This window comes from Delphinapterus leucas, chromosome 7, assembly GCF_059928025.1.
Source record: "Delphinapterus leucas isolate spDelLeu-1000000601 "Yukka" chromosome 7, BTC_Dleu_Yukka2, whole genome shotgun sequence".
NCBI classification, from domain to species: Eukaryota; Metazoa; Chordata; class Mammalia; order Artiodactyla; family Monodontidae; genus Delphinapterus; species Delphinapterus leucas.
This window is the reverse complement of record NC_143135.1, coordinates 26562395-26576686: the sequence shown is the minus strand read 5'-3', so window position 1 is coordinate 26576686 and position 14292 is coordinate 26562395. Positions and strand designations below refer to the sequence as shown.

At 35.1% G+C, this 14292-nt stretch overlaps 1 protein-coding gene across 3 annotated transcripts in view; it reads left to right on the top strand.

Moving 5' to 3' along the window:
- The window catches only part of ELP4 (elongator acetyltransferase complex subunit 4), a 244242-nt gene that overhangs the window by 82815 nt on the left and 147135 nt on the right, over positions 1-14292 (top strand). For all 3 annotated transcript variants that reach the window (XM_022583706.3, XM_089915008.1, XM_089915009.1), the window contains exons 6-7: positions 4907-4991; positions 9501-9689. In XM_022583706.3, coding sequence (XP_022439414.2) covers positions 4907-4991; positions 9501-9689 — 274 coding nt within the window. The remainder of the gene's footprint in view (positions 1-4906; positions 4992-9500; positions 9690-14292) is intronic.

The window sequence follows — 14292 nt, the reverse complement described above, 5'->3', positions numbered from 1 at the left end:
GGGCCCAGCCGCTCCGCGACATGTGGGATCTTCCCGGACCGGGGCACGAACCCTTGTCCCCTTCATCGGCAGGCGGACTCTCAACCACTGCGCCACCAGGGAAGCCCAGAAATTCTTATTTTTAAAAACCCAGCAATGAATCATTTTAATGAGAAAAGTCATTCTTAAAAGAAAAAAAAAATCATCCTTGAATCATATAATTTTAAGTCAGAATGGACAACAGAGATTATCTAGTGTAGCTCCTTCGGTTTACAGATGAGAAAATTTTGAAGCCCAGAACAGAAAAAGTAAAGAATTTGCCTCACATCACACATTTTGCTACAGTTGTTGGAACAGATAGAACCAGAGCCGAGATCTTAAGCATACTTTCCACTGTGCTATACGGGTATCTAGTTTGTATACTTGTAAATTTATGCTTTTCAATATTGAATTTTCTTAATAAACCATACACCAAGTTAATACTAGTGAGGCCTATTGGTGAAGTTCTCACCAGTGCAACTAAAAGAGAAATACCTCCTTAAGACTGTACACCTGAATACTTTGACTTTATTGAGTGGAGCCATGTTCAAACCTCATCTGAGTGACATGAGTGTATTTGAACCCACAGACTTTTCATTGAATCTGGATCTCACTGTGGATCTCACTCTAGTTTAACCAGAAGAACCTAACTCAAAATTTTAGGAAACTTGAATTTTAAGTGCCACTTCTGTTACTTAATTGTTGTATAGCCGTGGCCAAATCACTTGCCCCTGATGGGTCTTAATTTTCTCAACCATGAAATGAAGATAATGGCTATACTTACCTCACAAAGTTACCGTAATGATCAAATGTTGTGACAGTGATGCAAAAGATTTTGAGTATTTATTATGTGCCAGACACTTTGCCAGTTGATATAATTACAATCAGAAACAAATCCAAGAGCTTATTTTCTATGAGTTAACTTTTCACTTATCAACTAGTTAATTTCACATATACTAATTTTATTTTTTTAATTTACTTTTTCACAAATGAAATCTTGTCTCCTGTTACCTAAGTTTTTTTGTTGTTGTTAAATTTATTCTTTGATCACATTGATACTTTTATAAGTATTCCTTTGTTCACTGAGAAACTGCAAGGTAAATTATCTGTTATTCATTATCTACTTGATTTCTTTTCTAGGTATACATCTGATTCTTTTTCTTAGAGTAATGTTTTTTATCTTTCTTAATGAGACTGAATGACAGAATTACCTTTCACAGGAAAACCAATGCCATTTGTTGATATAAATTAAAATTTTCTGATGCAGATATCCATTAGACCTCTTACTGAAAATCAGGGGAAGAGGGATATTGATAGGCATGAAAATCTCATTTTTTCTGTCAACTTTTTAAAACATCTTAAACTTGGTCATCAGAATATAGGTTTACATTGGGTGATTGGATCCCTTTTATCCATATTTGTATATTAATATAACGAAATTCATTCCTGTCAGACAACATGGTAATATAATAGCAGATACATGAATGATAATGCACATGGTCAATTTTATTTTTTTTAACTAAAGAAGGTTTTAAATGCTTAATATTTTAAAGGTGAAAATTAAAATTCTAATAGTTTTTTTTATATTCTTTGTACTGTTATAGTGTTAATGACATTTTAGAATTTCAAGATAGATAACTTTACTATGAAAGTTGTTGAAAATGATGAAAATCAGGCAAAGTAAAATATGTGATTTGAAATGTGCTGCCTTTGAGATATGTCGTAAACACTATGATAACCTAACCTTTGTGAAATGTTTGGAAACATTAATAAGGAAGCCAGAGTCATATTTGTAACTGGGTTTCCTTCTTGACAACTCCTGTTTTATGAGTTACTGGACTGCTGAACAAACAAAAAGGCAACATCCTCAAAATTAAAGGGGTTTAATAAAAAAAAAAATTTAGGTGACAAGATATTTATTTTCAGCAAAAAAAGTATATTACTATAAATATTGTTGACAAGGAAATTTATCTCATGGAGATTAACAATACTTAGTATTTTAATATTAATACCATATAAATTAGTTCAGTTTTAAAAGTTCTAATCCCATGTATCCAAAAATGAATATTCTCAGTATACATAAATATTGATTTTTTTCCCATTTGTTTTGTCATCAAAGTTTTCATTTTCCTAGAAATCTAACTAGATCGGAAAATTTACTTTATTATAAAGTTCTAATCACTGTTAGTGATTGGGTTGTTTATGTCAATGTGAAATAGGAAAGAGACTAAGACGTATTTCGCTTTTGTCTTGTTTTTGTTCTCATATCAAGAGAACAACTGCCCCCAAACCATTGAAGAGAATCTTAGACCTACTATAGTTATCTTAACAGGCTGTGAAAATGGAATGGAAAATGAAATGGATAAATGGTGGCAACTAAAAAACTAAGAAGTAATTTATGTATGTGGTATTTAGTAGTATGCCTTTAGATAGCAAATTTACTACCAAATACTTAAGGCAGATTTTATTAGTGAACAGTTGGGGGGCAGAGCGAAAAATGCTTAAGAAACTTTTTGAACATATGAAATAATAATGGTCTTAGGTAGACTCATTATTGGTGGATTAGGATACACTGGAAATGTTTTTGATCCACCCTCCTTTAACCCATATGACATTCGTCAAATGGTTGGCTGGAATTCATTTCATAATCTGGGACCTTGGAGCAGATTTTAGCCCCTGTGCAAAGCTAACTGACCCAGATAGGGATTGAATCTGCTGTGTTCAAACAGCAACGCTGTGTTCTGTAAGTTGAGCTAGCCAGGACAAATACGTGTTAAGATGTGAAATAGTCACATCATTGTCCTTAAAGAATATCATTGTTTATAGACACATTTCCTCACAAAGGTAGAAAAATGTCATGAAATCCATTGTATTTTTATTGAAAATGGAGAAATAAGCTTATGAGAAATAACTGTACTGCCATATCCTTCAATTGGAGTAATACTTGTTTTGCACAGAACACCATTCTTTTTTTTTTTTTTTTTTTTTGCGGTACGCGGGCCTCTCACTGTTGTGACCTCTCCCGTTGCGGAGCACAGGCTCCGGACACGCAGGCTCAGCGGCTGTGGCTCATGGGCCCAGCCGCTCTGTGGCATGTAGGATCTTCCCGGACCAGGGCACGAACCCGTGTCCGCTGCATCAGCAGGTGCACTCTCAACCCCTGTGCCACCAGGGAAGCCCCCAGAACACCGTTCTTTTCTCTTGGTTTTCTTTTTTTGTTGCTGTTAGAGAGGTACTTTTGGGCTGGGTGTGACTGTTCTATAAAATGTTTACAGAGATGTGCATATATTTTTTGCTGAACAACTTGCCATTGATTTGCACACATTAATTTAAGCAGTTTGCTACATTTCCTAACTTACACATTCTTTAATGTTACCTGAATGCTTCAAATTATATTTCCTTTTTTGTTTATGTCAGGCACTTCTGCCTATATGATCACTTTACTTAGGATCACAGTAAAGCAAATACTTTTGTATTTTTTTCTTTTTTATAAATTTATTTATTTATTTTTGGCTGTGTTGGGTCTTCATTGCTGCACTTGGGCACTCTCTAGTCGCGGCGAGCGGGGGTTACTCTTCGTTGCGATGTGCAGGCTTCTCATTGTGGTGGCTTCTCTTGTTGCAGAGCATGGGCTCTAGGCGTGCAGGCTTCAAGAGTTGTGGCAGGGGTTTCCCTGGTGGCGCAGTGGTTGAGAGTCCGCCTGCCGATGCAGGGGACATGGGTTCGTGCCCCAGTCCGGGAAGATCCCACATGCCGCGGAGCGGCTGGGCCTGTGAGCCATGGCTGCTGAGCCTGCGCTCCGCAATGGGAGAGGCCACAACAGTGAGAGACCCGCGTACCGCAAAAAAAAAAAAAAAAAAAAAAAAGAGCTGTGACACGAGGGCTTATTTGTGGCTCGAGGGCTCTAGAACGCAGGCTCAGTAGTTGTGGCACACGGGCTTAGTTGCTCCACAACATGTGGGATCTTCCCGGACCAGGGCTCAAACCTGTGTCCCCTGCATTGACAGGCAGATTCTTAACCATTACGCCACCAGGGAAGTCCCAATACTTTTGTATTTTTAAAATCACCTGCAGCTTTTACAGTATTAGGCACTTCAATTTCGATGAAATTGCAATTTTCCAGGATTTCATTATCATGACATTTAATGTTCAGATATAGCACACAGGTTGTCCATTATGAAGAATGTTAAACTCAGTTAATGTTAAAGCAGATTTTCTTCACTCTTACTAAATTTTTGTTATGTTTCATAGCACTTGTAAAATATTTTGAAATAGTAACATTAATGCTAATATTCATGTGGGAAACAGTTTATCTTCTTAAATTCATACATTTGTCTTATTGTCTTTTTTTTACAGACAGAAGTGGAACTTATATTCACTTGTCTTCATTTTTCTTAAAAAGTTGTTTTTGAATTAATATTATTATTAACGATTTGTTCTAAGAATATTAAAACTTTGATGGAAGATGAGCTCAAGTGATCAGGACATTGATTCAGGTGTACTTGGCATAGCAGTTCATTAACTATGTGTTAATTATCTATGATTACTCCTGAAAAGCTATAGTGGCTTCATCTTTTAGGTTGCTTCATTAAATCATTAATTTTCTTGGAGGTAACTAAGCCTGACATAATTAAGTCATCTCAGTCTCCACAGATTTTTATCTTCCCATGATGTCAGGAACATTGAGCTAGATAATATAGGGCATTGCAACCTATTCCATTGATGTACTGACTTTTTATTTCAGAATGCCTTATACTCTTTTGTCTTATATTTAAGTATAGTCTCATAAATGTATATCTTTTAATTATTTATTTAAAGTTTTAGCTTACAGTTTGTATTTCCTGTGTAATAAGCTCATTTATGCATTTGAACCACTTCTTATCAACAGTTCTTTGAGCCATAGCTACATAAAGCTGCTGCAGTTTATCCAGAACATCATTTATGAGGAAGGATTTGATGGATCCAATCCCCAGGTATTGAGTACCTTCAAAGCCTTTTTATAATCATGTATGTAATGCTGTTTTTAAACTCTCTAGGGGTAGACCCAGTAGGTCTTAGAATAATCAACAGCGAACAAGCTGTTTCTAAGCACAGAGGATGTAAATAAGCAGAGCACGGGCAGCCTTAGTTTGACTGTAAATGTGTATTTAGAATTTTAGCTAAGTTCTCAGTGGATGCCCATAAGATGTTCACATACATTGTCAACATTATTTTTAAATATGTATTTGTAGTACCTGGAGTTAATAAATACCACAGTTTGAAAATTAACTGTTAAATCTGCAAGACTTGTACTCTTCTATTGAAATTTTTTATATTTCTGTCATTTAGGCCTTAATGTTAAATTATCTTATGTGTAAGAATTAATTATTTCAAGATTTTATTTATTATATTATGCTTTGAGTTGTCTCATTGAATAAAAGATGCATTTTTATTTGCTACATTAAAACATTTTATAAGTTAACTATTTCTCTGTAGCTCTATTTTTAAATACTTTCTCTGGATTCCTACTATTAAAAATGTTCCGGTTAGTTTAACTTAAACAAAATGAGGGAAATTTTATTTCTAGATATCATGCCTTTCACAATTCTTCCTCAGTGATTTTAATTGCTATTGCTGCTAAAAGTTTTGCATTTCATTTATATTATTTTAGCAGAATTATTTCCAGAGCACCATTATTTTTACTGAAGAAGACAAAAAAGCCAAAAGTCTTAATTTCAGCATTATCAACTACATTTGCTCTTAATTTATATCATAGATTTTTAAATATTCTTATAAGCTTTATTGCTATATTTAACACTTTGTCCATAGCAAAATAAATACTTTTAAAATTTCTTTCAATCATCAGTTTAATAGCAGGTTGAAAATACTTATGTGTGTATGGCAAAGCACAGACATTCATTTATAGATGGTTTTTCATGTATGTTACAGCTTTTGTGATGGCCCTTGGTATTTAGTACAGTTTTATTTTGCTCATTGTTGTTCCATTTTTGGTCCTAGCTAAGATTTATGGGCACCATGTCTTCTCTTTGGTGGCAGTGCCCGTCTGGAGAGGTAATTGGTCCCTGACAGACACCTCTTCCCACTTGCTCTGGTAACTATGGAAACAGGCATGTCATAACAGTTCCTGTGGTACAGTGTGCAGAGCTGCTGCTCTTGTAGAATGATGACACATCTTCTAAGAGCAAGAAATTTTATAGAAAGCAAAAAAGCAAAGGCAGTAACAAAGAGATACCCTTATACTTACATATATGGATATGTATACACACACACACATCCGAAGAACCCTTAAAAAGCTATTATTGGAATAGAATGAAAGGTTTGTTTTCTTGTTTATTTGACTATGAATCAACACTGTTTTCAGTAAACAATATTTTATTTCATGAACATTGATAGACAACAAACTGGTTTGGGTCTCTGAACCAGAGGTTCTATAACTTTTGACCTTCATAAAGATTAAACAGGGTTGAGACAGACGTTTTTATGGTGAGTACCAGGAATGCTAAAAACAAATTTGTAATTAAATTAAATATACCAGTAATTTATTATAAATATATATTTCCAATTTTATTAGAACTAAAATATAGTTAATGAATTCCCATATTTTTAAATTATGGATTGCATCATTTGCTAAATTATCTAGTCTATAAATCTGCCTCAGAAACTTTAGATTACTTCCAGAAGCCACAGAAATGCATCTATCAGGCACTACTTAAAAAAATATTATTCCCGAGTCAAAATAATATTCTGACACTGAAATAAATCCTACTTTTTAAAAGGATATTTTCATCTTACTTTCTCTATCACTACATTTTGAAATAAACTAGTTGGAGGCAACAAATAGAAATAGACTCTAAGGAACAGAGTATTGTATACTACCATATAATTAATAACAGTAGCAAGTAAAGTATTGTAGCTCATCCCTAAAGATACTTGGAGTGGAAACATTTACAAGTCGCTGTCATAATTTTATTTTTAATTTTTGATTTTCAGATATCTAAGAAATAATACAATAAATGAAATTTGAACATTGATTTTACTTAGAGTACCAGATTAAATATTTTAGATCTTCTCATAGGAATATATTTATTGTTCAGCTGTCAGCAAACATTTATTTTTTTAATTTTATTATGCCTTACAGTATGCCCCATTATTATATGGTGTAGCAAGGAATTATACGTCCCAAACAACACAGGAAATTTGTAACTCAGCCTTTGTTTTTACAATACTGTCATATTTTTAAAAATATAAATGTATTCCCTGGGTTGAAGTATTATGCTCAGTTATGTTCTAATGTACTGTGTACATACTTCACTTAAATATCTTATCACTCATTCATTCTCTGGCTTTTAATATTTTCATTCTTTCTATATGTGTATATCAGTGTAACTGTCAAAGTCACTAAACTGTGGTTCTCCTGATTCTGCACCTGACAGCATTTTTGTTATGAACTTGTGTTAACTTTTTGATACAGCAGTAGTAGGTAATGGTGACTGTGGGATAAAATACAGCTGACCTTTAGTTTCTGAAGTGTTGACAAGGTAAACAATATGAGGCTGCTCTCCTTTTACCATCAGATTTCATTCTAATATCTAGATTTGGGGCGGGGGGGAATTTTCTTTCTTTTTTTTCCAAGTTGCTCTTTCTGTTAGGAATCTAACTTAAGCTACAGTTCATAAGATAACAAGTTTAAGGATGAGAAAAATGAACCTTAATCTTGCCATTTTGTTTAAATTCTGAGTTTCTAAGTAATACACAAAAATGAATAACCTATCATATTTCACAGATATAGGAACTCATTGGAAATTTATTTATACTTCTAACATATACCATGGTACATCATATTACTTCATTTTATTCAAGTAATGCAGAAATAAAAAGAAAATAATTTTTATGGACTGTTGAGGATCACCACATATGGTATCTTAGATGCTTGTCATCATAACCTAAAGGCAACCAGAAAAGAAAATTGGACCAACTACCTTGATATGATTGTCTTTGTGCTTTAGGCCCTAGAAGTCAGAAAGTTTTTCTCAAGTGTGCTTAGACTAAATTCCTCTTTTTAAAATCTCATTCTCGCAGTTTTATCCAGGCCTTTGTCACTTTATATATTTGAAGAATTATATGGTCTCATACAGCAATGTTCTATTCTATCCTTTTAATTTTAGAAATGAGAAAACTAAGGCCTAAGTAATTACTTGTTTTACCCAAAATCATACATCTACTTAGTTGCACAATGCAGACTTTAAGTCTGTATCTTACCCATCTTACTATTGTCCCTGTAGTCTTTCCTCTTCTAACATTTAAACGTTTTATTCATTTTCCCTACTTTCTTTTGTCAATAAATTCTCCTTGAAAAGGAATACAAAAAATCACTTGTGTGTCTAATCAGGGAGATATATATATATATATTGTGTGTGTGTGTGTGTATATATATATATATATAGTATTGGGCAACAACTAGTTGGCTAATAAATTTTATTAGTGGTATTTTGTAGCAACAGCAAGTGATATATATATTTTAGGATCTTGTTTCATCAGAAATCACATCTAAAGTGGCATGTTCCAAATCTTTGCTTTGGGAGAATAGTCTTATTTTCCCCGTTAGAATTGTAATAATGATTTTCCAGTTATTTCCATGTGCCAGGTTTTGCTAAGAGCTCCTTCCTTTGCCTGGAAATTTTGCTGAATTGCTAAGGAAAGCATTTGCAAAACATTTGTTCAGTTAGAATAACCCAAACAGTAGAATTTATTATAAACACATCTGCTGGCAAACATTTATTGACAATCATTTTAGGTTTTATTTAATGGTTTTTCAATACTCTTTTCCCAAGAAATATCATTCACTATTATTATGACCTTAATGTCAATGGGATCAAGTTCCAAACATTCACCTGTTAAGTTTTATTAAAAGTGTCAAATTATTATCATAAAAAATAGCTTCAAGAAGAAAAAATAGAGGCAAGTGTAAAATGCTAAACCCCCAAAAACACATTTTTAAACTTCTTTCAAACAAAATAGTAGGCGGTGGACATGATAGAATTTATCTGAGAAATAGTGAGCACTCTGTAGTTTATTGAAAGACTTACAGAGTTTTGTAAGAATGGTTTGTAAGCATTCTAGTTTAGATTCTCTTTATTATTACCTGTGATTTGTTATGTATTACTTTAATTGCCTCAAACATAATTCTTAGTCACTGTTAAGATTTAGAAACAAAAGCTTGAGGCTTGTGATACTCTTCAAATTTTCCAAAAGAAAAAACAAAACAACAGTTCTGCTATTTTTTTATAGTCTTGTAATCTAAAAGGTTTCCTTTATATTGCCTTATTATTGATAATACATAAAACTTTTTACTACGTCTCTTGACATTATCTCCCTGATCTGTCTCGAATAAAAATAAGAACCGGCAGATGAAAGTAAAAGAGGTAGGTATCCTATTGTTTAATAAAACTTAATGTGTTTACCTCCCTCTCACTTTCCCTTAGAAAAAACAGAAGAATATTTTAAGAATAGGAATCCAGAATCTTGGTTCACCTTTGTGGGGAGATGACATTTGCTGGACAGAAAACTGTGACAGCAATCACAGTCTTACAAAGTTCCTCTATATGCTCCGTGGTCTTCTGCGAAGCTCTCTTTCAGCCTGTATCATCACAGTGCCAACACACCTTATCCAGGTAAGAACTTTCCAAAACTACTTTCTCCTAACTCATGGTTTATAGTGAAGAGCAGTTTATAAGTGCTTTATGAATCCGGTAAATTATTTTCATGTGCAATTTGGATAAAAGAGACTTCAGATGCTTGAAATGCCGGAGCAGCAAGATGTCTTTTAGATTATTCAGTTCTCTAGTACTTGTGGTTTTAATATACAGTGAGTATGTGGTAATTTCATCTTCACTAATTTTTTTATTTTTTTCTTTGATTTATTGTGAACTTGCTAGTATGTGACATGAGGTTGATTTTGCTGTCATATCTTGTCGTTGATCATAAAGCTGATCTGAATATAGATCTTGAAGAGATATTTTTACACCCACGTATAGGAGCATTATTCACAACAGCTAACATGTAGAAGCAACCTGACTGTCCACTGACAGATGAATAGATAAGCAAAGTGTGGCATATCCATACAACAGGATATTATTCAGCCTTAAAAAGGAAGGAAGGGGCTTCCCTAGTGGCGCAGTGGTTGAGAGCCCGCCTGCCAATGCAAGGGACACAGGTTCGTGCCCCGGTCTGGGAAGATCCCACATGCCATGGGGTGGCTGGGCCCGTGAGCCATGGCCGCTGAGCCTGCGCGTCCAGAGCCTGTGCTCCGCAATGGGAGAGGCCACAACAGTGAGAGGCCCGCATACCGCAAAAAAAAAAAAAAAAAAGGAAGGAAGTTTTCACATGTGCTACAACAGGGATAAATCTTGAGAACATTAGGCTCAGTGAAATAAGTCAATCACTGAAAGACAAATACTGTGAATCCAGTTATATGACATACTTGGAGTAGTCGGAGACAGAAAATAGAATGGTAGTTGCCAGGTGCTGGGGGTGGGAGAGAATGAGAGTTATTATTTTAATGGGTATGGAGTTTCAGTTTTACAAGGTGCAAAGAGTTCTGGAGATGGCTGGTGGTGATGGTAGCACAACATTATGAATGTGTGGTTTTTTTTGTTTGTTTTTTGCGGTACACGGGCCTCTCACTGTTGTGGCCTCTCCCATTGCGGAGCACAGGCTCCAGACGCGCAGGCTTAGCGGCCATGGCTCACGGGCCTAGCCGCTCCGCGGCATATGGGATCTTCCCGGACCAGGGCACGAACCCGTGTCCCCTGCATCGGCAGGCGGACTCTCAACCACTGTGCCACCAGGGAAGCCCTATGAATGTGTTTAATACCACTGAACTGTACACTTAAAAATGGTTAAGGGCTTCCCTGGTGGCACAGTGATTAAGAATCCACCTGCCAATGCAGGGGACATGGGTTTGAGCCCTGGGCCAGGAAGATCCCACATGCCGCAGAGCAACTAAGCCCATGCACCACAACTACTGAGCCTGCACTCTACAGCCCGCGTGCCATAACTGCTGAGCCTGCGTGCCACAACTACTGAGGCCCGCGGGCCCAGAGCCCATGCTCTGCAACAGGAGAAGCCACCACAATGAAGAGTAGCCCCCGCTCGCCACAACTAGAGAAAGCTCATGTGCAGCAATGAAGACCCAATGCAGCCAAACATAAATAAATAAATAAATTTATTATTTTTTTTAATGGTTAAAATGGTAAACTTTACACTATATGTACTTTACCACAGTAAAAAAAAATTGAAAAAAAAGCTGATCTGAATAGGACTAGTCCCCATCTTCCCTCCTGGTTTCTATATATATTTCTCCCGAAGTTACACTCTCATAAAAAGAGGCCAGCCTCCCCAGAGAAAGAGGGGTCTTTGTAAGATTTTCTCATTGGTTCAAACAAGTTCTTTTCCTAAGAGTGTTCAAGGGGCAAGTTTGGGACTGTTTCCACAGTATGTATGTATATATGTATACATACACTATAACATGATACTAGAAATAATATAACTGAAATACCTGCTGCAATGAATGGAATGTGAAAGTCAAAGTACTAAATCACTGAAGTCATTTTTTCTAATGTACATACTAAAACACTTTGATTTGGAATGATTATAGCAGAGAAGTTTTGAGCTTTGTTTTACTTCTCTAAGAAGTAGCAATTATAACAATAATGAGAGCAACTAGCAAATAAAAAACACTAAGTCAGGACCTAACAATTCTTACAGAATTTTTATGTAAATGCTGTTATCTCCATTTTACATATAAGGAAACTGAGGTATAGAGAAATTCAGAAATTAGATCAAGGTTAAATACTTGAGAAACCATAATTTGAACCCAGAAAATCAGATTCTAGAACCATATTATGGGAAAGTTCTACTACAATATCTAACAGATTTGTATTCTGGAACTCATTCTTTCAAAGCTAGTAAATCTCAAATCTTTAACCTTAGAGCTGAATAGAAAGGACTTGAAGGGTTCATCTGAATTAAGCTCCTGTCCTTGGATACGTTAAGCATTATCCCTGTTTCACAACTGAGGTCTGAACTTAAATGACATATTCAAGCAAATCAGAGAAACAAGGACTATGCTTGGTGACACTCCAAAGGTCTGTGAGAACTTTACATTTAATTACATTAACAGAAATATAGCAGATGTAATTGAAATTTGGAGGTCTCCAGGGAGTACTTGAGTACTTGAATAAGAATAGACATATAAAACAATGGAATAGAATTGGCAGTCTAGAAATAAACCCATACATCTGTGGTCAACAAGGGTGCCAAGACCATTCAATAAGAAAAGAATAACCTTTCAACAAATGGCATGGGACAACTAGATAGCTACATGCAAAAGAATGAAGTTTGGACCCTTACCTCACACCATATACAAAAATTCAGAATGAATCAAAGACCTAAATTTAAGAAGCAAAATAATTATGAAATAAATATATGTATATATGTAATTTTAAAATTTATTGCAAAGGTGCCTATGCAATAAAGAAAAGAAAGAAAAAAATTTCTAAGGCCATTTTGGTAGTGATCATCATTATTATTTAGAGAAGAGATTCCAAACCTATTGTGAATGTTTGTGACAGTGATTCCTCTAGCCTCTGTGTAAGGGAAGAGCAGTAATACTATCAGAAGACTTCAAATCACCCTATGTACACCACTGAACATTAAGCAGTATTTGAATTTTGGTATTTTATAGATATATTTGAATTCTTGTAAAACTGAAAATGATATAATTTAAATTCTGCTTTTTAAAATACCAGTAAAGAGACTATTTTGAAATGGAAATAGGAAAACATAAGGTCAGACTTTGGTGACCTTATACCACAGTCTCTTCCCTAGACAATTTTGCCTAGCTATCGTATAGTAGTCTTCTGGTCCTAATATCAGTGGAGCTATAAGAAAAAACAAATAAATTATTCCCTTGCTCTTTGAACTTGACATCTGACCATATATTTGGTTTTTTATGAAAATACTTAGGAGAAAATGTAAAACTTAACAGTTTGCTTAAACCAGTCATGATATAAATAGTGGATAAAACTCTAAATAACTCTTAAAGACTGGCAAGGAAAATCACAATGTTTAGGCTAAGAAAAGAGAGTAAGAAGTGGAAGCAGTATGCTTACAAAGCTAACCAAAAACATATGCATACACAGAACCAAGGAACTGTGAGTTTGTTTAATAAAAACTTACACAGTGATTTCTACAGGCCAGTTGCAGTCCTAAGATCTTTTCAAATATTAACTCATTTAATCCTTATAATAATCCTATATTGTTGGCGCTATCATTATTTCCATTTTATAGATAAGGAAAAAGGGACAGAAAATTTAAGTGACTTTCCCAAGATCACACAGCTACTTGAGTGGCAGGATTTAGATCTAAGTGTTTCCCTTCCAAGTACCATACTCTTAACCACCATGCTCTGCTGCTTATTCAATGGAAGTACTAAAATAGGGTCAAAATCAAGAAGCAGACTGTGTACAAAGTAGCATTCAATGATAGAAAGAGCCTGGGCTTTGGAGGGAGATAGACCCAATTAGTTATTTGGTCTTAGTCAAGTCCTAACTTTTTCCGCCTCAGCTTCTTCATTTGTAAAAATTCAGAGGATTAGCAATAACATGTGCTCACCCAGTGCTGGCACATGGTAGGCACTCATTATATGTCAACAATTGTCACCTTCACTATTGTTACTTAAACACACCTCCAAAACTGAGAATTTGAACAGAGATCAGGCTACAAAAACTAAGGTACACAAGTCCGTCGAAGTAATAGAAATCTTCAGCTTTCTTCCTCTTTTTATGAACAACATGGACAGGATCTTCTCACAGGTTGGACAGGATCTTCTCACAGCTTAGACAGGTTAGGAACCTTGGCTGAAGTCAGATGGCCATTGAAGTCTTAGTAACATCACCTGTTGTAACATGACTCTTTTTAACATCATACATCAACTTCCTCTCGACTATGACCAGTGCCTTCCCTGCAGACTCTAAGTCAAGGTTTAAATGGTGATTGAATAATTTATTCAATCAACAGATATTGATTGCAAGTACTATTCTAGGCATCCATGGGGATAAAGTAGTGAACAAGACAAACAAGGTCTCATCCTCCTGGAGTTTCTTCAGACGTATGAAAGATAGAATGGATGGAGCAGACAATCAATATATGTAGGTATTTTGGATGCTTGAGCTTGGTATTTGAGAGTAAAGTAGATTCTGACAGGAAATAAAA